Source organism: Acipenser ruthenus, chromosome 12, assembly GCF_902713425.1.
Source record: "Acipenser ruthenus chromosome 12, fAciRut3.2 maternal haplotype, whole genome shotgun sequence".
NCBI lineage: Eukaryota > Metazoa > Chordata > Actinopteri > Acipenseriformes > Acipenseridae > Acipenser > Acipenser ruthenus.
This window is the reverse complement of record NC_081200.1, coordinates 11,393,292-11,419,557: the sequence shown is the minus strand read 5'-3', so window position 1 is coordinate 11,419,557 and position 26,266 is coordinate 11,393,292. Positions and strand designations below refer to the sequence as shown.

At 36.7% G+C, this 26,266-nt stretch overlaps 1 protein-coding gene across 4 annotated transcripts in view; it reads right to left on the bottom strand.

Annotated features, from left to right (window-relative positions):
* LOC117416981 (calcium-activated potassium channel subunit beta-2-like) overlaps positions 1–25,742 on the bottom strand; it is a 31,804-nt gene extending 6,062 nt beyond the window's left edge. For 3 of the 4 annotated variants that reach the window (XM_034028514.3, XM_059034534.1, XM_034028516.3), the window contains exons 1-2: positions 25,585–25,742; positions 1,629–1,748 (exon numbers count right to left, since the gene is read on the bottom strand). In XM_034028514.3, coding sequence (XP_033884405.2) covers positions 1,629–1,748; positions 25,585–25,673 — 209 coding nt within the window. In that variant the 5' untranslated portion in view covers positions 25,674–25,742. Of the gene's footprint in view, positions 1–1,628; positions 1,749–17,658; positions 17,792–25,584 lie in introns of those variants that run through there. The other variant, XM_059034535.1, reaches the window with a different exon arrangement.
* Between the last annotated feature and the right edge of the window lie 524 nt (positions 25,743–26,266).

Sequence of the window (26,266 nt, the reverse complement as noted above, 5' to 3'; positions counted from 1 at the left end):
AATCTTATATATATTTAATTGCCATCTAATGCTAGGGGTGTTTTTAGATGGGAAACTTCCATGTTTTTACTTAAAACAGAATCTAAACCATCTGTCAGCGCCAGATGTGTGTGAATGCTGCTTATGATGTGTGTGACAGCCATACAGAGTCTCACAATCATCTTCAGATTCAGACCAACATAGAATTCCTTGTTGTGTGTTTAATTCATTATTTCAGGCATGTTACTTTATTGACATTAACATTTCCCAAAGGTAGTTAAAGCTGTGGGGACTCAAGTTCATCCTTCCCTGTGAAAGGGGCTGGCAGCTAGCCACTACATTACCTGTGTGAGCCAAATAACCACATGCTTGCCACTATATGCAATGCTTTTAAATTACATGTAGGCTCCATGATATCATATATAGGAAACCCTTTCTCTTATATTGATTTGAAAACATACAGTATAAAACTGATATTAATATCCTTCCTAAATATGTACCTTAATGTATATACCACCACATATTTAAACAGCATAAAGGAATACAAACCTATTTTACACCATTTATCAGTACTGGTACACTAAGTACAATACCATGCACATTTTTTTTTTATCTATAATTATTAAATATTCCAAAATATATAAAAATACTATTAACAGACTAGTAAATGAAGAAACATTTATCACAGATAGTATTTCTTCACCCACATTTTTTAATGGAACAAACCAAGTTGATGGTTTTAAGCCACAGCTCTGATCCTGTCTGTGGGTTCATGGGATTGTATTGACTATGAATGTTTTTACAGTTGAATTGCAGGGTTAACGTTTTAGTGTCAGCTCCATATAAAATAGTACACTGATAAGCTCCTCTGCTAGATGCCTCTGTTGAGCATTACTGTTGTTATTATTATATTGTCGTTTATTTTGGCCCACTCTGGTAAGGTGATTGTTGCAGTTGTTTCTATTCAAGACTTTATCCACCACCTCAAAGTTGAAATCAACAACATCAAGTGAAAAGAATGTGATCCGTTTTCTGTATCTTCAGATCTGCAATGGCACAGGGACATTTTTTGTGTTTTGTACTGTGTTTTTCTTTTTTTAGTTATATACTGTATATATATACAGTATATATATACAGTATATATATATATATATATATATATATATATATATATATATATATATATATATAGAGAGAGAGAGAGAGAGAGAGAGAGAGAGAGAATATATATATATATATATATGTATATAATATTATATTGTATTTTTTACGAGCGTGATTACTTTATCATGCTGTCATTTTATCATGCGCATAAGATTTTATTTCAATTTTTTTGTCATATAAACTGACAAGGAACGAAATCAAAAGACTAATCATACCTTTTCCTTAGATGAGTGAATTGATGTCCCATAATGAAAAATGCTTCCCTAATAACTCATTTGTTGCACAGTAGCTATCCAAACCATATGAATAAAATACTACACTACTGTGCTATAAAACACTGCAGTTAGTGCAAGTAACATTTCAGCAAAACAAGCCACAGCCATGGGCGTTATTAAATACTGTTCTGGCATATTATTTTGATTAGACGTAGACATCGCTTTTTGTACAGGAACCCTGTAATTGAACAGTTTTTAGAACTACAGTACCTTCTTTCACATTGGTTGCCCTGTGCAGCTCTGCTGCCTGTCCAAAGAAACATCTTGTTGAGCCTGCCACCTCCTCCACTTCTTCTTACTGCAGAGCTTTGAGTCTGATGAGCAAAAGACCTAAGAGAGAGAGAAAGCGTCTGAAACAGAGCAGCCAAGAACACCACGGCCTAATGTAATAACTGCCCCTCAGGACATGCATTCCAGCACCCCAAATGCACAGTATTTGTTTTTTCAAACTTTCTCGACAGTGAAGATGAAATTTTAGATGTCTTGAAAGAAAGCCTCACCCATTTCAGCATTTATGATCTGCCAGGTTCCAATTTGCATGGCCTTTACTAAAAAATAAAATCCACCGAGAAGGAAAGTTCTTTTTGTTCTTGTTCTTTTTTTTCTACTTCTTCTTAAGTCCTCAATATGTGTGCTTTGGGATTAAGAGCACAGGAGCTAGAGGTTGAACATCCCTGTCAAATCATCTTGATCTGGCAGCCTATATACATCTCACACACACGCGTACACACAAAGCCTTCTCTAACTCGCAAACAATTTTTACATTGTGCTTTTAATTTCCAGACTGCTTTGCTAGTAAACTTATTCTCTTAGCTCTGTTGATGGTAAAGTAATGATTGGGTGTCATGGTGCAGTTGGAAGGCATTGATTTGTTACCATAATGAGCAGTGAGATGTAATTGCAGTTTAAAGTCGCCTCTGCATAGACTCTGTGATTGGCTCTGCCTGGGAGACTCATAGCAAATGGAGGCACAGGTGTTTCAGAGCTGTGATTGACTGCTGATGCGTGCAGAGTAAATATTAGGGCTCCGCTCTTTCGTTTGTGCACCTGAAACCAATTAACTCTTTTCAGGCAATCTTCATGGTTTATGTAGAACAAGTAAAGGCTAGCTTTGTAATATATCATTCATAGTGTATAGTGTCACCTGGGATTATTTATGTTAAACCAGATAATGAGAGACAGAAAACATATTAACTAACTACATTATTCTTTTTTATTGTTCTATAAAATATAACAACAGCATTTAAATGGCAATATTAATAAAGCATTAGCAAGGTCTCACGGTGGGTAATTGCTTGAGCCTTCCTTCTCTGAAAGGTTTGAAGCTTGCTCCGTTCAATAGATGGCTATCCAATTGGTTCCAGCAATCACAGATAAACAACACAATATGGCTCATTTGGCTCTTGGTACCTCTGTAGCAGTCTCAGAAAGAGAGGCCAACGATTACATTGGCAAGGGGATTTAAGAGCAATGTGGTATGGAGGTGAAATAACCAAACTATCTTTACTGATGTTTTGTTTCATACCAAGTTGCCCTTTAAACTTCCAAAGAGAAGAGGTGGTCCCTCCAGTGCAGTACAGGGCAGGCTAGAGGCATGCCTGCGGAACAATGTTCAAGTGACATCTGCTTTTAATATCTCTGCTCTGTGGAGCAATACATAGTGAAGCAAATTCAAGACCTTTCAAAATATAATAAAATAAAATAAATAGGACATAATAATAAAAAGCGCATAGGTAAATTAATTCTATAAACAAATACATACATGTGATATTTAGTACTCTGGTGAACAGTTTCCATCTCTCTCCCAGTTGGTATTTGCAATCTCCTTCATGAGAGCTTACTTCATAATGCTATCCCACACTGTTTGCAATTTAAAGCAGCAGTTTCCTGTCATCAGTTCAATTTTAATTTAAAAATATTGTTTTTTGTTTAATGCATGTTTTCCACAATTCAGTTGTCTGTGTTTGAATATAAACTATTTAAGTTTGCATACAGTATCTTCCCCTAAAAAGTAGTTGTAGAGGCAATGGGTACCTCCTTCCATGTAACATACTTGATAAATCCGAAAAGGTTGCCTTTGGTCCCACATAATGTCTTAACATTGATATCTAAGGCTACAGACTTTTTAAATCAAGAATATTTCTATGCAGGAAAACAGTACAAGGATAGGCTAGGTAGGAGAGGTACAAAGTAGAAATGTGCATCACAGGAAACTGCAACAGATAACTGTTAAATTCTGAGGACGCATTCCTACTTTCTGTACTGTATGAGATATTCACTGTGCCAGATATGCTTGGTTTTTTTTAGTAATATCTTTTGTTTTTCGACAAATGGAGTTCAGGCAGATTTAAATGCTGTCATTGCTTGGATAATTAAAAGAAGGCCTTTTGTGTACCAAGGCTATTAAAACCATACATTTAATAGTATGGGTTTCTAAAGTATTTCTGTCTGTGAAGATGTGTAAAACGCCACCATTTATGATTTAAATGGCAATTTAGGTCCACCACTGGTTAGATTCATTGAATGTAAGTTTAGCACTGTTTAACACTCAAATGCTGAATATGTCACTCTGCGCCATAACCTGTATCTTATATTTCCAAGATCTTAGTTTTCATTGCTAACAGTAATTGCATTTCACACGGGTCCAGCCACATGTTTGCGTGTTAGTGTTTCAGTCACTGATCCATGCTCTACAGAGAGAAATCAATCACACAGTATGCAGATGGTATTATTTTTCCAGGTTGAAGGCACATCAGAAGAGGATACAGAATATAGTTTTGTCAATTTGTATAGAAATCAGCAACCTTTTGTGGGCATAATTGCTCATCAACAGTGGAGTGTTTACAGTTACAACCTAAAATTGGAAAAAAAATAAATAATAATAATATGAATTTAAGCTTGTGCTTTATTTTAATGAAGGGGGTGTTATTAAATGCTGTTAATGCTATAAAGCTATATTTTCCAGGTCCTGAATAGATAGGTGAAAGAACATTTATTCACTATAATTGCCAGGCTCTGTAACCTGAACTCCAAGGGCACTTATTATCTAATCAATTACCCTGCCTTCATATCAGATCAAGGTAGTGTACTATAAATAGCGCCCCATTAACACTCCCCTGTTTAGAGGGTAAGGTTTCTGCTTTATTGTTTTAGTGGACACAGTGTCCATATGTAGCATCGTTACCAAAGCTGACATCATTAGAAGCGTGATCTCCCCCATTTAACACATAATTACACGCCTAATCTTGCATGAAATTGTGCCACTAATGACATCACAGAAGGGAAACTCTAAAGGACAGTAGTGTTGATGAGTTTAAAAGAAACAAAAGGCTTTATATTATCGCTCTCATACTGTCAGAGCTACCTGAGTAATACAAATAACACAGTCCGCAGAAAACACATGCAGGATTCTCAGTATCGTACAGGTAGCTTCCGCTTGCATCACATTCACATCAAGTTGAGGCAAAGTACATCCTGGTTAATTAAAGCAAGTGTGGAGTTCATGAAACAATTGTTTGAAAATCCACTCAGATCTTACTCATGTTTTCTAAGAACTGTGTAAACTGTTATACTCTTCTAAAAAAGTGGCCTTATGTTGTGAACAGGGTCCATTAACACTGGCCATGAATCCTGGTCATGGTGACGTAATTATGGCAGTGTTCTGGGCCCGGATTGGTTGGAATACAGTGCTTAGTTTACATAAAAATGGAAGTGCAATAATAAAACATCTGAATATGAATATGGAGTTCAGGGGAACACACATGCTTGGATATCTGTTTTAATACATGTCAAATAATACATTAGGCAAAAATAATTTCTTAATTATATCTAGTGGGGCAACACCAACATCTAGCAACACAGTTGAAAAAATTGCATGTTATGGTCGAGACAATTGACAGGGATATGCTGTATTGGAAATAAACTGTGTAAGATTGCAGTATTTAGATCTAAATATGTAGTTTGGAAATTGAATTTTCCTTTTATATCATTCAAATAGTGACATTTGCAGCACATGCAAATATTGACATTCTTCTATCCCTGTGGAAATAATGACATTTATGTAGTTTTTTTTTCATGTTTTAATTTTCCATTATAAACAATGTATAATTACCTTGAACAGGGAGCTTTTCAGCTCTATTACCCCTTATGAAAGTTTATCACTGTCTTTTTGCACTGCATTTTTGTACTTTTCCCATGGTTATACTATGCATTTGCAATTTATCGTAGTTTACCCTGGTTTGCCATGTATTTTAATATGCTTTACCATATCTCTCTGCATTTTATAATGCTTACTTATGCTTTAACATGCGTTCACTGTGCTTTATTACACTTTGCTGTACTTTTATTATTATTATTATTATTATTTATTTATTTCTTAGCAGACGCCCTTATCCAGGGCGACTTACAATCGTAAGCAAATACATTTCAAGTGTTACAGTACAAGTAATAATACAATAAGAGCAAGATAAATACAATGACTTTTACTATGGTAAACCTCTATATAGGGTACCCTTTGTGTGAGTCATATTCATGGAAGCCTTTAACTTGCATTAAAGAAGTGTTACAAACCAGAAAAAATACATTTAATAAGTTTAATATGCAAATAATGAAGGAGCCGTGTTCCTATTGTAATCATATCTTCAACATCATTGTGGTTGATCTTTTTTTTTTTTGTATAAATTTAGTTGTTGCCAATTATTTTTTATTATTATTTTCTCCCAATTTGGAATGGCCAATTATTTTATTACGCTCAGCTCACCGCTACCACCCCTGAGCTGACTCGGGAGGGCGAAGACGAACACTCACTGTCCTCCGAAGCGTGTGCTATCAGCCAACCGCTTTTTTTCACACTGTGGACTCACCATGCAGCCACCCAAGAGCTACAGCGTCGGAGGACAAGGCAGCTCTCAGGCAGCTTACAGGCAAGCCCGCAGGCGCCCGGCCAGACTACAGGGGTCGCTGGTGCACGGTGAGCCAAGGACACCCTGGCCAACTTAACCCTCCCTTCCCCCCGGGCGGCGCTCGGCCAATTGAGAGCCACCCCCTGGGAGCTCCCGTCCTACGTAAAGGAATAGCCTGGACTCGAACTCACGACGTCCAGACTATAGGGCGCATCCTGCACTAGGCGAGTGCTTTTACTGGATGCGCCACTCGGGAGCCCCCATGGTTGATCTTTTAAAGTAACCTGGTCATGCATCACTGCTACTTTTAAAAACAGCATTGTACTCATTACAGGGGGCTGTGAAATCAAAAAGTGAGACAGAAAATGAAATGTCAACCCTCTGTTTGACCAATTTGACCCATCAACCAATAGCAATGAAAACGCAAGCATAGCACTGCAAGCACTGCTACATGTCGCTGTGAAACCAGAAAGGCAAAATAACTGCTTGTAATGTATTAACGTCATATAATTTTCCATTGACATGCCTTGTTAGTCTTGTTCATTCCTCTAAAACAGGGACACACAACCCGCGGCCCATTTATCACTTAACTGCGGCCCAGTGTATTAATTCCATTTCACTTACAAATATATCGTAAATATGTATTCTTTGTTGACTTGCTTTTTCTAATTTTTATCATAAACAGCAGCACACCATTTTAATTCGTACTGCGGAGGGTAATTGCTTCTCATCAGCTTGTCTCCAACTAATTTTATGAGTCTTCTCCTTTCTTAAATGCACAAACCCGCTGCATTGAAAGAATCCATTCCCAACATAGGAGGCTTGTTGCTGGAGAAGTGAGTCACTGCTCTGTGACTTTTGTTACATTGCTGCCTGCTACAACTGAACAACTAGTATGCTAAAATAAAAACTGCTTCAGCAAGAATGTATTTAATTTGCTTTGTATTATTGTGCAATGCGTGTGTATATGATAACAGTATGATATGAATGCTTTGTTTTTAATTGTTTTGTATATCTTTGTTTGTGATGTATCATGCAGTGCAAAATAAAATTAACAGTAATCATAAGGGATTATATATATATATATATATATATATATATATATATATATATATATATATATATATATATATATATAATGCCCAAACAATCTAAAATAAGACAGAATGCTCCACAGTTGTGATGCAACAGTAAATGGCTTCCCCACTGCTACACTGAGCTGTGCTGTTCCTAGTGTGAATGAACAATGCAGGTTGTTGCAGCAGTGGGGAAGCCACTTATAGCTACCCCATATCTGTGTAACTTCTTTGCAGGCTTTTGAGAGCAAGTGTATGCATTATGAACACAGCCAGGGACAATTTAATCTTAATGAAAAGAGTAAAAAAGCAATTTAGAACTCACGGAGAATGAATGGACCTGAGCAGGATAGAATAATAAACCTCACCAAAGGTAGCAAAACTGAAATTAATCTCTAAATAAAGCAAACCATAGCAACTATTTTGGAGTCAACTTTCTACCAAGAGCAACCCCGGAAACCCTGAGGTCAACATTAATGTACACTGTCCCAAAAGAACCAGGCAGTCAAGTGCTTAAAAAAGTCTTGGAATAAACCTTACCGTCATTTTAAGAATAAGCAACATGCTCCTCTTACTATTTATGTTGTTTGCAATCACTTGGAGTGGTTCTGGGTTCTCTTACTCCAGCATTGAGTTATTGCCATTTATCTCTAAATCTGCTCATACCTGGCTTTAAGATTACTTTACCTTGTCTGGAGAACCCTGTGCTGGGACGAACAGCATTCCTAATGCCATTCAAATTATGTGACAGTGTAACCTTTTGAACTCTAGCCCCACCTACTATCTATGTCTAAATATGTAGAAAAGTCACCTTGTAAAAGATGATCTTTATTTCATGGGTGGGTGAGAGGACCATAAGAACTACGATACACTCATTTTACTTTTACAAATGTGCAGTTTTTTGTTTTCCTTGCCCAAGATAGCACTTGATGATGTACTGGTATGGGAATAGAAATGTGGCTTTTTCATTGGCTGAATGAGACAATTAAAACACAGGTTAGTAAGTAGGTGGTAAGGGATAGGTTGGTTCCAAATTGATATATTTTAAATAAAGACCAGCAACAGAAAGCCTCTCTAGCAAAGAGTTAAGAGTGAAGTTACATCCATTCCCACAAGTGGACAAGACGGGAGGATTAAGGAGGAACGCGTCAAAGTTAAATGCCTCAAATTCAAAACGGGTAATTTATAAGCAGTCTTGTCAGATGATCCTCCAACTGTCTTCCAGAGCATGTAAAAGCTATTATTCTATCTGCTGCGGAGTCAACAGAAACAGCAGGTGCAGTACTATTTGTGTGCATTGAAAGTCATCGTGAAAGGATGGGCGATGATGTCATTACAACATCAATGCAATACTCTATAAAACAACACCCAATCTGAGTTCCTCTGTCACTGTATTTAGTGTTGGAGGGGGTTGACAGTATAGAGAAAAAGTGGCTGGGGTATAAAGAACACTCTACTGGAAAATGGTTGTAATGCAGACTTAGGAGTTCCAGGAAAGGTAGTTTGAGGTTTAAGTAAAATGTAAAATGTAAGATGAGGTGAACTGTACAAATGGGTCGGGGATATGCGCTTCACAGCATTTAAATGCTCTGTAGTAAAACTTACCTGAACATAAAACAGTACCAGCTGCCACAGAGTAGCACAGAGATTCCCTGTTTTGCACTCTTTGTTTTTAGTGCAACTAAAGATATTTTTGGAGTCTGGCATGTTTTTTTTTTAAGGTACTATCAGGAATAAGGGCTGCAGGGTCTAATTACATTCAGCTAATCATCATATTTGTTATACAATAAATATATAATTCAGATATTACCATTCTTATCAGTTCTACCCACTGATCCCTGGTTCATAATCCTGAATTTAAAAACAGCAACAACAAAAAAGTAGAAGTAACAGCAGAAACAACTGAATAATTACAGGGATAACCAACAACAACAACGCAGTTACCAGTGAAAATGCCCAAAATATGAAACCAGGGTGTAGCAGGGCAGGGCCCTGCCTGTAAATAATATTGTTATGTGGTGATTTGGTGGTGGTTGGCAGGGATGGGGTTAATTTCCTATCCCTGCCAAAATACATGTGAGAATGTGGCTGGAGCTAATTGAATCATTGATAATTAGGCTCCAGCCACATGCTATAAAAAAGGGGAAAATCCTTTGTTTGGTGGAGGTGTTGGGTGATTGTTTGTTTGTGCTCTCTGTAGATTTTTTTTTTTTTTTTTTTTTAAAGTCCCACTCCAAGTCTCTAGGGGGCGCTATCCCACTTCTGACACCATATGTGACAGGGTAGCGTCGTGGGCCCAGATGGTATTCGGCAGGCAGAGAGAGACTCAGAGACAAGGAACTGCAGTTAACGCGCTTCTGCGCAGTTTAATAAACAAAACACAAAAATGTAGGCTGGGCATTAGCCTTCACTACACCTTTTTCTTTTTCAAAAATCTACAGAGAGCACAAACAAACACTCACCCAACACCTCCACCAAACAAAGGATTTTCCCCTTTTTTTATAGCATGTGGCTGGAGCCTAATTATCAATGATTCAATTAGCTCCAGCCACATTCTCACATGTATTTTGGCAGGGATAGGAAATTAACCCCATCCCTGCCAACCACCACCAAATCACCACATAACAATATTATTTACAGGCAGGGCCCTGCCCTGCTACACAGGGATAAATAGCAAGTTTAATCAATTGCATGGAAATATCCCACAGCTTCAATATACCTACAATGGCAAAAATAATACTGGTATATCCCTTTGAGAAACACTGATTAATTCCAGACCATGCATGTCAAAAGAAATCATTCATAGACAAGGTTACCTGCTAGCCCCACTAATTGGTTCTGCCTGTATGGTATGAGGTTAACAGGTAGTAAACACTTCCAAAAATACCTGTAGCCTTCACAGGATGTACGGCAGGACCTTTGGTCTAGTGTTCTGGGGTTTGAGCTTGGTTTCCATAGATCACTAGAGTAAATCTAGTTACTGCAGTGCATGAGCTCCAATAAGAGTCATCTGAAAGAGGGTTTGTTCTACTTGACTTTCCTATGTCATTTTTTTTGTGGGTAATAATTGCAGGAGTACACAGAAAAACAGATCCCCATAGACTTCCAGCATAGAGCGAAAGGGAGAGCGTTAATTAAAAAATATCAGTCTTCTTGGGGAATGTCAATCTCTTGGGTGACATTCAAAGAAGACATTGGTCCTATAGATACTGCTATTTAACTCAATGCAAAATTGTCATCCTTAATTGTGCCCAGACAGAGAATTCAATTGCAACACATATTATGGTGCAAATAAGAGTTTTGTTTTATGATATGATGTACAGAAAGTCTTCCCAGATTTATAATAATGGTGCGATTGTCTCTTTTTTAAAAGGGAAGTAAACTGTTAGAGCCACCAAATATGACAAATTAATAAATAACTTATTATAAATAAAATACATTATTATATACACTGCATATTGAAAAATAGGTTAGCTTTTAAATGTATTTTTTAAATCGTCAAAATTTGAATCTATCACCTAAGAACAACATATACAGACACTACTATCAAAATGTAACAAAACCGGTTTAAAGAACACCTTAAAATGTGTAAACTTACAAACCTGTTATCATACACCAGCAGTTTTATAGTATTAATAATAATTAATACTATTATTATTATTATTATTATTATTATTATTATTATTATTATTATTATTATTATTATTATTATTATTATTAATAATAATAATAATAATAATAATAATAACTGTTTGATATTCAAAACAGAATCCACCCCCATGGAATCAATCATAACACCTGAGCTGCAAAATCAATCAAGTTTAAAGTGTAGGGTTTCAGCCTAGCTCAATTTGTTTAAACACCCTTTCACTTAAAAACACGTTTGTCCAGTCATTGTACTGTTCATGCACATTCAAAAGGAATATCCACACAACTGGCTTTTTAAAATCACCTAACTGATAGCCAAATATATGTTAAGAAAGCCTGTTGTGTAAAATTGCTGATAAAAAAAGTGCTCTTTAATTTAACAAGGAAAGAACCAAAAAAAAGTGCAGAAAGGCTTACCTTTGAAGCATAATTCCAGAAATCGGTTAAACAAATCTTTGTGGCACACCTCTGGTCAGTGACAGACGAATATTTGGATTCAGTTTCAGATATGTACTACTGGAAACATGTGGCACAAGCCCCCAGGCAAGAAAAACGGCTCTTTTAATATTGTATCTCATTTTGTGGGACAATAGAGCCATCACAATAAAATGGAAAACCAAGCTCCGAGTTAATTATGGTAAGAGGTCTGTGTGCACGACAGGTTACTCCTTACAGCAAGAGATCTAATTTAATACTGAGCAACTGTTTTTATTCTGATAACAAAACATATTGAATAGTTACAATGATTTATCATAGGTGATGTCCTCATAAAAGTGACATTAAAATGCCCACAGTGTACACCTCTTATTGTGAGGTATACCTTTCTTTTAATCACATGAAGCAGCGGGCTTTGTAGTGGTTGAACAGGAAATGGAATACTATTTTTTTTTAATACAAAGAGCGGGTGATTCAGCAAACAATTGATTTTATTAAGCATTTTTCATTGACTAGACACTATTGTATAGACACTGCATTTCCATATGGTTGTTGTCTATTTAAATACACTATATTAGCAAACAGGAGAGAACCAATTTACAAAACTTGTGTTCCGATAGAGAATTTTCTAAATTATTTTCAAAGAAAAACCTGTTACCATTTTGGAAACAGTATGAATTGAAGAACAACTCCAAATGTTAATTGAATTGTTTAAAATAATAATTATTAATAATAATTATAAAAAAAACATTGAAACTATTAAATATACACATTAAAGATGGATTTTAAAGTGACATATAGGTATTTAGAACCTGCAACACACCACATGCAAGATAAACTAAGGCAATTACAAATTCTCAGCATGACATACCTGTTCTAGAAGGCTCTATTACGTACAGGTAAAGGAGTAAACATCAGTTCTCAGTGTCCCAGAAATGTTAGGTATACAATAGCTTGTCTTTCTGTTTTGAAAGCTGTGGAAGTGGCCTATCGTGAGATTCAGGGCTTTAAAACCATTTAGTTAAAGAAGAAGGAGGGGTAAAGGGCAGTGGATAGTCACATACAGAAGAAGCAGAGCTGTTTTCTCACATTAATCAGCACTTATATAAGGTTATACGTGACCCTTGATGAAAGAACTTGACCTTGGACAAACAGTGAGGGCACTGCATCAGGAACAATGACTATTCCTGTCTAGTTACTAAACCCTGTGGGACACTGAAGCTGATAAGGTGGGGATTAATAATAAGGATTTGGTGAATTCAGTTTTAAAAAAAAAAAATGCTGTATGTTTCAGAATAATTATTTTCTATGCTATCTAAAATGCAATGGAAACTGGTTCAGCATCAACAGAAAAGCATGCAGCAAGAGCAAGCTAAAGGTTTTGTAAAAATGAAGAGTAATACATGTTAAGCTCTGAAATCAGAGGACCTGTATGGACCTGTGTGATTTTGTACCGTGTGCCAAAAGCGTCTGTACAGGGAGTCCGTCGTGGTCTGATAGGCTAGAGCTAACAACATGAACATGAAAATGATTATCTTGTATGGTTATCAATTTTTTTTTTTTTTTTTTTTTTTTACCAAAAAACAACTTGTCAGAGACAGAACCCACAGTCCAACCTGTATTAGACCATTTGTATGGAAAAAAACACCTGTCTATAGTGACCACTAATATGAATATTACATTATCTCTATGTAAAAACTCGCCTATAATGAGTGGTCGTTACTGTTCTTACAGTGGTTGTAGCTAATGAAAAGCATGGTAATGTAAACATGTATTTTCATTTTGAAACATTATATCTGGTAACATACTTAGAGACCAATTGCTCTGTTAGCTTTATTAGCCCACTTCCTCAGTAGCTTACCCTGGAGAGTGACATTGTCTCCACCCCTTCCTGCCATTATCCAACCAGCTGTTTCCCCTACAACAGTGACATGCTTTAGCCCCGAGCTTGTCATCATGTTTGCTGTGACACGCTTCTTTCAAACCTGAAATAATGACTAGATAAGAGGTATGAATGATTTCATTAGCTATTACACATTGCTGGAGTAACCAGCAGTGAAATGTTTTACACTGTCCTGTATTAGTACTGTTTAAGTATACAGACACATTATCTGGACTTTACCTGAACTTCACCATCATAAGCAACCGATATATTCATCGGATATCCTGAATCATTAAATTGCTGACAGCTGTTTTAATCCACGGGGGTGGATCAAATGTACAATTATAGTGTGCATGCAGGTCATTAATCCTTTGACAGATGAAGGTGCACTGCAATTATATGTACTATTTGGAGATATACAATAGCCTCTCATCAATAAAGCTTCCCGTTGGTACAGACCAAGAACTGGTGGGCATCATGTTTCGTGGTATACCCTAATCCGCTAAGCTCTTGATACAGCTGTGTTACATGGTGATGAAATGAAAGCTGCATTAGCATCCAGCCATGTGCTATTTGTAAGATCAAAGTTCAGTTACAGGTTAAAAAAAGGGATTATTTTCACAAATGAAAACATAGGGTCGTATTTTTTTGTTAATTTATGTTTCGGTCAATATTTACAAAGCATTTACCACTGTGCTAAGTTAACATTTGTATTTTTCTAAAAAGAAAACAAATTTTTGTTAAAAGCCTTCAAATAAATAGCTCAGGATTCACACAAGAGCTGCACGCACATTAGTTGTTTCTTGCTTCTGTAACAGTTTGTTTTTCTGTTCCACAAAGACATGGTCTAAATTTAGCTTGATGGTAAATATTTTGCGAATATCCCTTACATTTTTCACTCTCTGGACTGAGGAACACCTTGTGTCAAATACTGTATCCATTGGAACAAGTCAACATTTTTACATTTGGACAAAAATTACTAAATTTGTCCCCTGTTGGTATCCTTACTTTTTTACCCCAAACGTTTTACCATAAAATGAAAGTATGCTGTGCTACCTACCAGATGTTGTTTACATTTAAAATTTCTTTTGAAATGAAAGTATCAAAGAAATGTTTCTAAACTTCCCCCACCCCCTAGAGAAATGTTAACATCTGTGTTATTGTTGACATCTGTATTCCTTTAGCAAACAGTATTGTTACCTAATTGAAGCATTTGTTCCAGGCAGCCTCTCACTATTTTGATATTAAAATATTATTTTATTCAGTTCTGAGCATTCTCAATGAGAATAAATAAACCAGGTTTCGAAAGCTGAGAATGAGTTATTACGTACCGTGTCATAAATGAGAATTTAATGATTGCACTGGTAGGAGCAAATTGAAAAGTGATTATGTTTTAGATTAATACTCTGGTGCTTACATGCTGGACAGATTATATATTTCAGAAATAGAAGTTAAATGAATAAGGAGCATAAGAGTCAGAAGCTTGGGTACATTTAATAAGCATTTTTGCATGAAGGATTTACGGTATTACAAAATGGTTCATATACATTGGTATAATGTTGATAATTGCGATATTTACATGCAGTGTAAACTATATTTGTACACTCTACGTGAGACCAAAGACCAGCTTGCCAAACCACAATGCATATAACAAAAGAAATGTTCACCCCTTGAATGCATGATTCCATTAGAACACGGGGATGAGAGGAAGTATGTTTCACTGCCAAAACCAGCTGGAAATGGTAGATAACATGTGTGAAAGTGAATATGTACACTGAATAATTACTTTTGAGTTTATTAAATTATCATTATTTCACACTGTAAATTAAATTATAATAAGTCAAATTGTGTCTGGAAATGAAAATTGAAAGAGGTCAAACAGATTTTTGGAACTGTTTGTATCACTGTATGTACAGTGTTCTGTCTGCTATCAAAGCCTTATTTGTTGCTGTCTAGGGTTTGAGTGGTAAAATTAGCCCTTGCCCCCATCTGTGAAACCTTGGTGCTAAGGTCCTGACTGCATGCTGGTGGTCCTGCCTTGCCTTGTTTTCAGCTGCTAACATTACTTGTAAAACATATTTGGTATTTACAATTAATGCTCCTGTCTCAGTGGGTGAGGGTTAAACGTTCAGCATCTGTATTTAAAAAAGAAATAATCTGAACAGCTAGGTCTACAAGCAAAAAAACAGCATATTTTTATTACAAAGAATAGGGGAGTAGTCATTAAGGTTGCGCACACTAACAGAAATTTTAAATCCCTTGTTTTATTCTGTAGGAAACACTTAAAGCGGAGCTGTCAGGGTGTCTAAGAGTAGAAAACAGCAGGGAAATATTCCCTGGCAGGTACACGTTGTCAGGTGGTCTAGAAGAGTGAGAACACACAAACGTGTTCCACTAAAACAGGTCCTGCACTTTGCAGATCACATTACCAGACTGTTAACCCCAAGTGTTCTATAGACAGGCACTTCCAAACCTCACGGGAACTCTGCGCTGAGAGAGAGTTATTTTAAACAGGACTGCACAGCATCTAATGTGAAGAGCCTGTGAAATCTATCAAGATGACAGAACTAAAATAATTAAGGTTCTCAAGAATCTGCGACACACAAGTTCCAAGCAGGAACTTGAATTGTTCAAATGTATTTTCTATGATTTTATCCAGGTTACAACATTTGCATTATTGGGCAGAGAAAGATGCATATTATTTTATTACTGTTAACAATTAAGCAGATGTAAAATATTTCAGTTGGATTGGTATTATTTAATATTATGAATACAGGAAAACAATTTCTGAAGACTAAGTTTTGACTGCAGTTAATGCACGCAGCTTTAATGATATGACCTGACGTTGCTGTCTAGCAGAGGTCCATTGCGTTTGTAGTTTTGGTTCAAGACATTGAATAGCAGCATGTATCTTTTAGCTCTGTATTCCACAACAGCAACGCCTGCCTGGGAAAATAAAGGAATATTGAAAGAAGACATCTTGCTTACATTGATTTGTGCATTTGTGCACTTCAGGAACCAGGCCTGCTTCTTAGAAACTTTGCTGGTTCAGATATGTATAAAGCTACTTAGCAAAACACAAATGTAAAATGCTGTCATTGAGTTTCATTCATTCATTCAGGGCTCATCCATCTCTTTTTCTTTTTTCTTAAGATAGAAGTGTCACTGCCTACTGTATCCTCTTCAAAATGTTTTTGTCTCAAATAAAAATTCCTCTCCACCCCCATTCCTGTTTTCACAGTCTGAACTTTTTTGAGGGGTCGATACATAATAGCCTTGGGGACGGAGAGACTTGTTATACACGTTGACAATACTGAAAATAGTTTGAAAAGTTCAGTGGTTATCAAGTTTATAATTTTTTTTATAGCTTGTCCCTTCTCAAGCCTAGACTAGAATGCAATAAGACTCAGGTCATGTCTCAGTAGGTTTATAGAAGGTTATGGAGAAAATTTCACTTTCAAGTCACCAATTCAGTTACAGCTTCTGTCAGCTTGCTCTGCAGTTGCTCTGCAGTAAGATGTCTGTCTTTGAACCACATGGATTGTGATTCATGTACAGCCCTTTCCTCTCCATTCAATTCAATGGGCTGAGATGCCAATTCATTACACCAGGTAATAGATGGTCAAGGAGAAAGTCATCTTATTTAAAGGTTGGCCCATTCTAAAGAAGACTTTGAGTCAAAATGTCTGTCATTTAATGAATTTGGTTTATTTTAATATTTCTCAATCCGAATAAAGTACAGAACATGACAATCCACTCCGGCTATACCCCATATCCAGGTACTAGGAGGCAGTGTGTAGCTTCAGTATTAAAATAATAATATCACAGTCAAGCTAAACATGTTTACTATTGCTAAGACACTATTACTGATTTATTTACACAATCAAACCAGTATAGTTTTCAAATGTCTCTACTAACAACTCAATACTTAATACAATGGAAGCATCAACATCTATCTCCAGCTTAATGTAAAACTAACTGCAATGACTCACAAAAAAGATGGTGACAAACACACTACTTGTGCTACACTGGCAACTAAGTTTATGTTATATATGAAACATATTACATGTACAGGTATGTAGATAAATAATCCATGTATACAAGTATTGACATATAGACAGTATCTCACCCTAGTCTCTCCTTTCCACTTGCAGTGTATCTTTTTACAATTTACAAATCAGTAGGCAATAAGTCTCAGAATTTGCCCTGCTGTTTATTTTGAGGGCATTTTAATAAACACAGAGCACTTCAAGCACTGTCAACCCACTTCAAACAGACACCGATTTCCAAAATCCTACCTTCTGATGTCACATTTTCCTGAGATGCAGAGTTTATTATAATCCCAATCCCAGTTAAACAGAGTGGCTGCCAGCAGTTGTTGAGCTTTGCAATTGGTGTCCTACTGGGTAAGCCTGTTCCTGAGGAAGACCATTCGTGTCGCAGCCTTTTAACTCCTGACTTAAGTCTCAGTGCTCAAAATGTTTGGCATAGCTCTGGGTTCAATAAGAGTGACAGGCACAATAGACACTCATGCTTAAAATTAGTTAGCCAAGCGCAGTGGGGGAAGCTACGCACAGACTAAAATGTGAGTGCCATAAACAGCCTATTAAATCCTTTACTATTTCATGCTATTGGTTTTTATGGTTGATCTCTTCACTTTCTCTTACCTGTTTTCTCCCAGGGCACATGATACAGAACATTGGAAAAAGACAAATTATAATAGAGGAAAATAAAACTATTTGAATGGTGTACAACTAATTACAGTAAAGGAATTGATCCTATCGCCAAGCTGTTTTTTGCAAGTTTTATAAATCTCAGAAAAGTAGCCTTATATATAAATGTGTTTTTCTTTTTCTTTTCTCCTTACCTAATTTCTTGTGAGGTCTGTTTTATCTTGTACATTAAACCCTGAATGAACGGGACTGAGCATGTATGTATTCTTCAGACAGGTGGCTGCTTACTGTAGTTTTGTTTTAAACTACAGTACTCCCCTTTTAGTTTACCACAGTGTATTTGCATTATAATTTCATTATGTGCTGCTTGTACTATGGTTTTAAGTGCTCTTTACCAGTGTCTCCAGTGTGTGTGTGGTTTTTTTTTGTTTTTTTGTTTTTTTTTACCATATCCATTCTTTGCACTGTACCATACTGTGTTATTATTGTTAATAATAATAATAATAATAATAATAATAATAATAATAATAATAATAATAATAATAATAGTTTGACTATGCTTTACTGCAAATTGTTATTACTTTACCACAGTTTCTATGTTATATATTCAGTACAGATGGTGAATTTTCTGAGAATTCCTTCAAATGACAACAGAGTGCCAAGTAAGATCGCACCAATTACAGTCATTGTCGACACATTCGTTTTCTGTCTGATCCAAGGCAGTACCTTGTCGTGAACAATAACCCACTCAAAGAAATAACAGCATAGCACATTATTATTATTATTATTATTATTATTATTATTATTATTATTATTATTATTATTATTATTATTATTTATTTCTTAGCAGACGCTCTTACCCAGGGGACTTACAGTTGTATACAAAAAATACATATCAAGAATTACAGTACAATTAAGAGCAAGATACAAAATACAATGACTTTAGTCCTAATAAGAGCAAATACAAAACACAGTACGGTTTGATATCGGGGCAGTTCAAGAGCAGATAACAGTATTGATGGTTACATCAGGGTTAGATACGAGTGCAAGTGAAATACAAAATACTACAGATTGGGTTAAGTGCAGGATTAAATACAGTAAAATAGGGAGAAGATAAGTGCAAGTTAAAGTGCATTAAAGGCAGAGTGCTATATTGTCCAGAAGGGAAGAGTTGAGTTTTACAGGTGTTGTCTGAAGAGGTGTGTCTTGAGGAGGCGCTGAAAGATGGTCAGGGAATGGGCAGTCCACGTCATGCACTGAAAAAGTCTGCAAATGATTTGCACTGTTTCTGTGGTCTTAACCAAAGCAGGGTCCAGCTATAGCAGTAACAGACAATACTGCCCATTACACATGACTCCCCTAAAAGTTTGCTTTAGAAAATGATAAGCAAAGTGTAATAAGGTATGGTGAAACCACAGGTAAGCACTGTGAAGCCCAGGGAGACATGCTATGGTAAATGAATAGTATAGCCATGGAAAAACTGAAAATGAGGGTCTTTTATGAAGGTCCTGCTAGTATTTTTTTTCATTTTTGACTGCTCAGACTTTTTCAGTGCAGGACGTTGTCTGCCTTAGAACCTGCTAACTAAACAACAGTCTTTTGTAAAGTTTCTGCCAACTGCTCATGAAAAGAAATACTTTTCATGGTCTGCATATCAATGTGGTGAAATGGGCTTGAGGTTATTCTAATGGGTAAGAGTGAAATATACCTACCTAAACATACACTGTAATGAATAGTTTTCCAGGGAGGTTGCGTATTGGTGTTTAAGGGATCCACACGCAGCAATGTAATACAGTGGTATATTAGTAATTGATGCCAGATTTCTTATTATATTGGGTGCATGGGCGGCCCAGGGTGACCGTAATGTCTGATTGGATAATCTGAGTTATACTTTTTATATTATCTCATGGAGATATGTCACACCCCCAGAGGCAGACTGATGAATTTACAGTATGTCTATCTCTCTATTGTGCAATAGTGTTGATAGCGTACCGAATGCTTGTGGGTTGAATATGAATTACAATGCAGTGCTCTAAAGGGTTCATTGGACCTCAGCCTTGGAACTGCAGCAGTATTACTAGCCTTATTAAAAAGCATTTACTCTAATACACAAAATTTGCATCACTTTTTCAAAGAAGAATGAAAAAGGTTCCTGTCACAACATCATTGTATTTTCTTATTTTTACTGATGCAGTTATTCAGTGTGCTTCATATTTAAACTGCTCAGATGTTTTTATTTTTTATTTTTTAATTAGCCTGTGTTAAGGTCCTTCCTGTTTTCTGAGCCCAGGAGCAAAAGTGACTTGATAGAACTGAGAGCCGGCGCCATCTAGTGATCTATTTTGGATGTTTCTTTTTTGTATTGCTGGCAATACAATACAACAAACAAGAAACCTGATCCAAAACAGCTGATCGTCAATAGTCAAAGCACATTAACACAGTATATGATACAAAATAAGAATGCTAACTTCATTTGTACAGTGTTTAAAATGATATTGTATTTGAAGACACGTTGATAAGATGTATTTGATGACAGTGATAATAATTCTGTAATTAAATTAAGTGACTACTTATCCCTTAAAATACAGTTTCACTTGTTCACTGTTAAGACAAATGTAGTACACTTAACATAGAACTGAAGAGATGCAGAGAGGGACTAAAGCCAAACTTGAGGGGAATTAAACATTTAAGAATTTGATAATTAATTTGCTTTACATTGCAGTATGATGTAGGTTTAAAGAAATATATTTTCAGAGATATTTACATTTTTGTAGGTAAAAAGAATGTATCATAAAAAATGTACTTCTATATCACATCAGAGTAACTTATAAACAGTGGAGCTTCATAGTGCAGGCAAGGCAGGTAAGAGGCAGGGCTGGGGGAGGGTTGGTGTGACCAGCATCATGGTAAAAACACAGCAAAGTGTGTAACAAAACTATTTGTTTTGTTGCTTCTTGAATTTTAATAATAAAGTGTTCTTCATTCATTGATTATGGTGGATTTCGATTAGGACATTGGTAGCTAATGCTAATGTTAATGTATATTTCTCTTCACTTTAAGTTGATGTATCAGTTAAACCAGGACAAAGGCAATTAAAGATAGGGAATCTGTAATGAGTTTTAAAAAAGATGGGTCAATTAAGCACTCTTGAAGGCTAGCCCAGCAGGATGAACATGGTGTTAAAAGGGCAGATCATTCACGACTGGCTCTGTTTTCCCACATACAGTGCAGTACTTGGCTTTCCCATATAGAAAAAGGCATCAGCAGAAAGGAGAGCTAGAGAGAGACTGCCAGCCTCGAATCTGCTTTGATGTGGACATCATTGTGCAGCTCTGATAGATGCAATTGAACTGTTAAGTGACATTTAATTGCAAACGGCCAAACAGATGAAAAACTGGATATGGTTTAGGATACGTTTTCTATGCTATCCTGGTGATGGGATGGTAAATGCATGGAAGGTGGAATGGAACGGAATGGAAGGTAAGGGCAGCAGTATGGAATAGTGGTTAGGACTCTTGACCAGAGGGTTGTGGGTTCAGTCCCATGTGGGGGACATTGCTGCTATACCCTTAAGTAAGGTATTTTACCTAGATTGCTCCAGTAAAAACCCAATTGTATAAATGGGTAATTGTATGTTAAAATAATGTAATTGTATGTAAAAATAATGTGATATCTTGTAACAATTGTAAGTCACCCTGGATAAGGGTGTCTGCTAAGAAATAAATAATAATAAATAAAAGAGAATTAAGGTTAACTACATTTAAAGTAAAAGCCAGCATTTACAATGCTATACAAACAGTAAGGGATTTCTCCTCCAGTCCATATCATCTCAGACATGTACCATCTATCAGCATCATACTAGTGTAGGAAACTCCATGGGTGGCTTTGTATTTGTATTTACTGGCCAATGTTGTCAGTCCAGTTTTACATCTCACGTGCCTATTGTATAATAAATCGATGGAATAACTATTACAATTAGTTTTTTCAATATAAAATGCTACTAACAGGCTGCATAATGATAGATAGCAAGAGAACATGCTATTGTACAAATTAATAGGATCTGTTCAGTTTCCAAACCGGAAAAAAAATAGTTACTCACAGTTGCTTCGCCTGTTGCTGCACAATTTGCTGTGGATGGATTTTTGACTAAATTCCTTGCCCCCTCAGACAACAGCACATGAATGTATCAATATATATCCTATAGTACATCATAAATCATTAAGTACCTTTTGTGAAGTTATATATATACAGTCACCTCCAAAATTATTGGCACCCTTGATAAAGATGAGCAAAAAAGGCTGTATAAAATAAACAACACAGGTAATGAGCTATATTTTATGCTCAAATATATGGGAAAACCATATTCTTTTATTCTAATACAATTGCTCAGAGAAAAAGTTTTTTATTAACAAATAATAACCTTTTTTTCTAAAAAAGATGCAGTGCCGTGAAAAGGTACATGCCCCCTGTCTGATTTTCTGCATTTTTGTACATTTTTCACATTGTATTTGGTCAGATTTTTTGTGGGTTGTAGTAGTATATAGAGGGAGGCTGAGAAAAAATGACACCAAAGTTTGGTGCTTTTTTCATTTGTTTGGTGTGCAAGGTAATCAAACATGCAATCTTCAGGTGTGAAAAAGTTATTGCCCCCCCCCCCCCCCCCCCCCCCCAGTTAACTCAACCCAATTAAAGGGATAATTAGGGTCAGCTGTTTGAGTACTTTGGTTAACAACCAGGCCTGATTTGGGCCAGCCCTGCCCAATATGAATCTGACTAACTTTGGCCCTTACCATCAGAGTGAAGTTGTCAGCACACAGGTTCTAGAGGCACATCATGCCACAAACAAAAGAAATTCCTGAAGACCGCCGGAAAAAAGTTGTTGATGCCTATCAGTCTGGAAAGGGTTACAAAGCCATTTCTAAGGCTCTAGGGCTCCACCGAACCACAGTCAGAGCCATATTGTCCAAATGGAGAAAGTTTGGGACAGTAGTGAATCTTCCCAGGAATGGCCGACCTGCCAAAATCTCTCCAATCGTCCAGGAAGTCACAAAGAACCCTAGAACAGCATCCAGGGATCTGCAGGCCTCTCTCGCTTCAGCTAAGGTCAGTGTTCATGACTCCACCATCAGAAAGACACTGGGCAAAAATGAGATTCATGGCAGAGTAGCAAGGTGGAAACCATTGCTCACTAAGAAGAACATGAATGCTCATCTCAAGTTTGCCAAAAAGCACCTGGATGATCTTCAAGAGTTCTGGAACAATGTTCTATGGACAGATGAGTCAAAAGTGGAACTTTTTGGCTGACATGGGCCCCGTTATGTCTGGTGAAAACCAAACACTGCATTCCACAATAAGAACCTCATACCAACGGTCAAGCATGGTGGTGGTAGTGTCATGGTTTGGGGATGCTTTGCTGCATCAGGACCTGGACGCCTCGTCATCATTGAAGGAGCCATGAATTCTGCTCTGTATCAGAGAATTCTACAAGAGAATGTCAGGCCATCCGTCCGTGAGCTGAAGCTGAAGCGCAAATGGGTCATGCAGCAAGACAATGATCCGAAACACACAAGCAAGTCTACATCAGAATGGTTGAAGTACAAGAAATTTAAAGTTTTGGAATGGCCTAGTCAATGTCCAGACCTAAACCCCATTAAGATGTTGTGGCATGACCTGAAATGAGCAGTTCATGCTCGAAAACCCACAAATGTCACTGAGTTGAAGCAGTTCTGCATGGAGGAGTGGGCCAAAATTTCTCCACGCGATGTGAGAGACTAATCAATAACTACAGGAAGTGTTTGGTTGCAGTTATTGCTGCTAAAGGTGGTGTAACCAGTTATTGAGTCTAAGGGGGCGATTACTTTTACACACAGGGACATTGGGTGTTGCATAACTTTCTTTAATAAATAAATGAAATATGTATCAAATTGTTGTGTTATTTGTTCACTCAGGGTGCCTTTTATCTAATATTAGGTTTTGATTGAAGATCTGATAATATTCAGTGTCAAAAATATGCAAAAATGCAGAAAATCAGACAGGAGGCAAATACTTTTTCATGGCACTGTAGGTGTCAGAATTATTGGCACCCCTAAAGATTCATATAAATAAAATCAAACAAAATTAAATCTGCATTAACATTCTACTTCTTTAAGTTCATCTCAGTTTTAAGGAACTGTATTGTGGCCTTCCATGGCTTCCTGTTTCACTGGGGCATAAAAATGAGGTAACACGCATATGAAATCCATTTGTCATCCATCACCATGGGAAAAGGCAAAGAACTCACAAATGAAAAGAGACAAATGGTTGTTGACCTTCATAAACCAGGCAATGGGTACAAAACAATAGCTAAAAAACTAAATATACCACTTACCACTATTAGGGCAATAATTAAGAAGTTCAAAATCACTGGAACAGTGCTAAACTTGCCTGGTAGGGTTGCCAGAAAATGCCTTTATTGAGAGTAACCAACAAACGTAAGTGCCTGGAGTTTGCTAAACGGCATTGGCACTTCGATTGGAACCGGGTGCTATGGTCAGATGAAACGAAAATAGAGCTCTTTGGCCACGCACACCAGCGGTGGGTTTGACGTTGAAAGAAGGATGCGTGTGCAGAAAAGAACCTCATACCTGCTGTAAAATATGGTGGTGGATCTTTGATGTTATGGGACTGTTTTGCTTCTACTGGTCCTGGTGCCCTTGTTAAGGTCAACGGCATCATGAACTCTACCCAGTACCAGGACATTTTAGCCAAAAACCTGGTTGCCTCAGCCAGGAGGTTGAAAGTTGGCCACAAGTGGATCTTCCAGCAAGACAGTGACCCCAAGCACACATCAAAATCCACAAAGAAATGGTTAATTGACCACAAAATCAACATTTTGGAATGACCATCTCAGTCTCCGGACTTGAACCCCATTGAAAACCTGTGGTTTCAATTGAAGAGGGCAGTCCATAAGCGCAGACCGAAGGATATCAAGGATCTGGAAAGATTCTGTATGGAGGAATGGTCTAAGATCCCTCCAAATGTGTTCTCCAATCTCATTAAATATTATAGGAAAAGACTCAGTGCCGTTATCCTTGCAAGGGGAGGGTGCACAAAGTACTGAAAACAAGGGTGCCAATAATTGTGACACTTCATTTTTTGGGGAAATACATTTATAATTTGAGAAATGTGTAATTTTGGTTGATTCCATTGAATCATTAATAAAGTCAAATACATTGGAAAATTACAATATAGCTCAGTACTGGTATTATTTATTTTATACAGTCTTTTTTGCTCATTTTTATCAAGGGTGCCAATAATTTTGGAGGTGACTATATATATATATATATATATATATATATATATATATATATATATATATATATATATACACACACACACAAACACTGTAAAAATACAAGTGGCATGTGGCTTCCTGAGCAGAAGGAGACTGTTGAATCACAACAGTAAATCCAGTAGGCTTTGAGATATATCCTCATAGCCACTAACTAGTAAACCCCAAAAAGATGCTAAATTCCCCTAACCAACCGAACCCTGAGACAAAATCACACTTACCCCACTTTCTTTTTGGGATGATTAAACCCGATATAAGATTCTTCTCGTTGCATTGGGGATTTCTTTGTGGGTGTCACTGGAAAAATCATACCAGACAGAAGGAAGTTGGAGGCAGGAAGGCATATTTATCACAGCCCAAGTAAAACAGGAAGAGTTCCATCAACACACAATTTAGCAGCTGGATACCATTTCCCAGTCATCACTAACTCAGGCCACGCCACTGTGCAGCAAAACCAACAGCCTTGTGCTTTTACACAGAAGTATATCAGCTGTGAGAGGATGCAAATGTAGTAATGACAGAAAAAACGCTGATCAAAATCTGACCAGTCTGATACATTGAACGGAGTTTCCGTATGTCATTTCCAGCCACATTCCCACCCCACCTTAAATATGAAGAATATTTAGAAAATGTTTTCATTTCTTTGGGCATCTGGCCCAGCACTATGTTTAATAAACCATTTTTTATTCTAGTAATAATACAAAACAATAATGTTACAACTTAATGCTTGTCAATAGTTATGTAATTTACAAAAACGTAGCACTGGTGGGCTTTATTGAGTTTAAAGTATTACAGTCATTCTATTTGTAATTATGTGGATCTAGAACTACTAATCTACCCTGACCAGCATTGGATGATTACACCACTTTATTCACATTACTGTAATACCATTGTTGTTATATA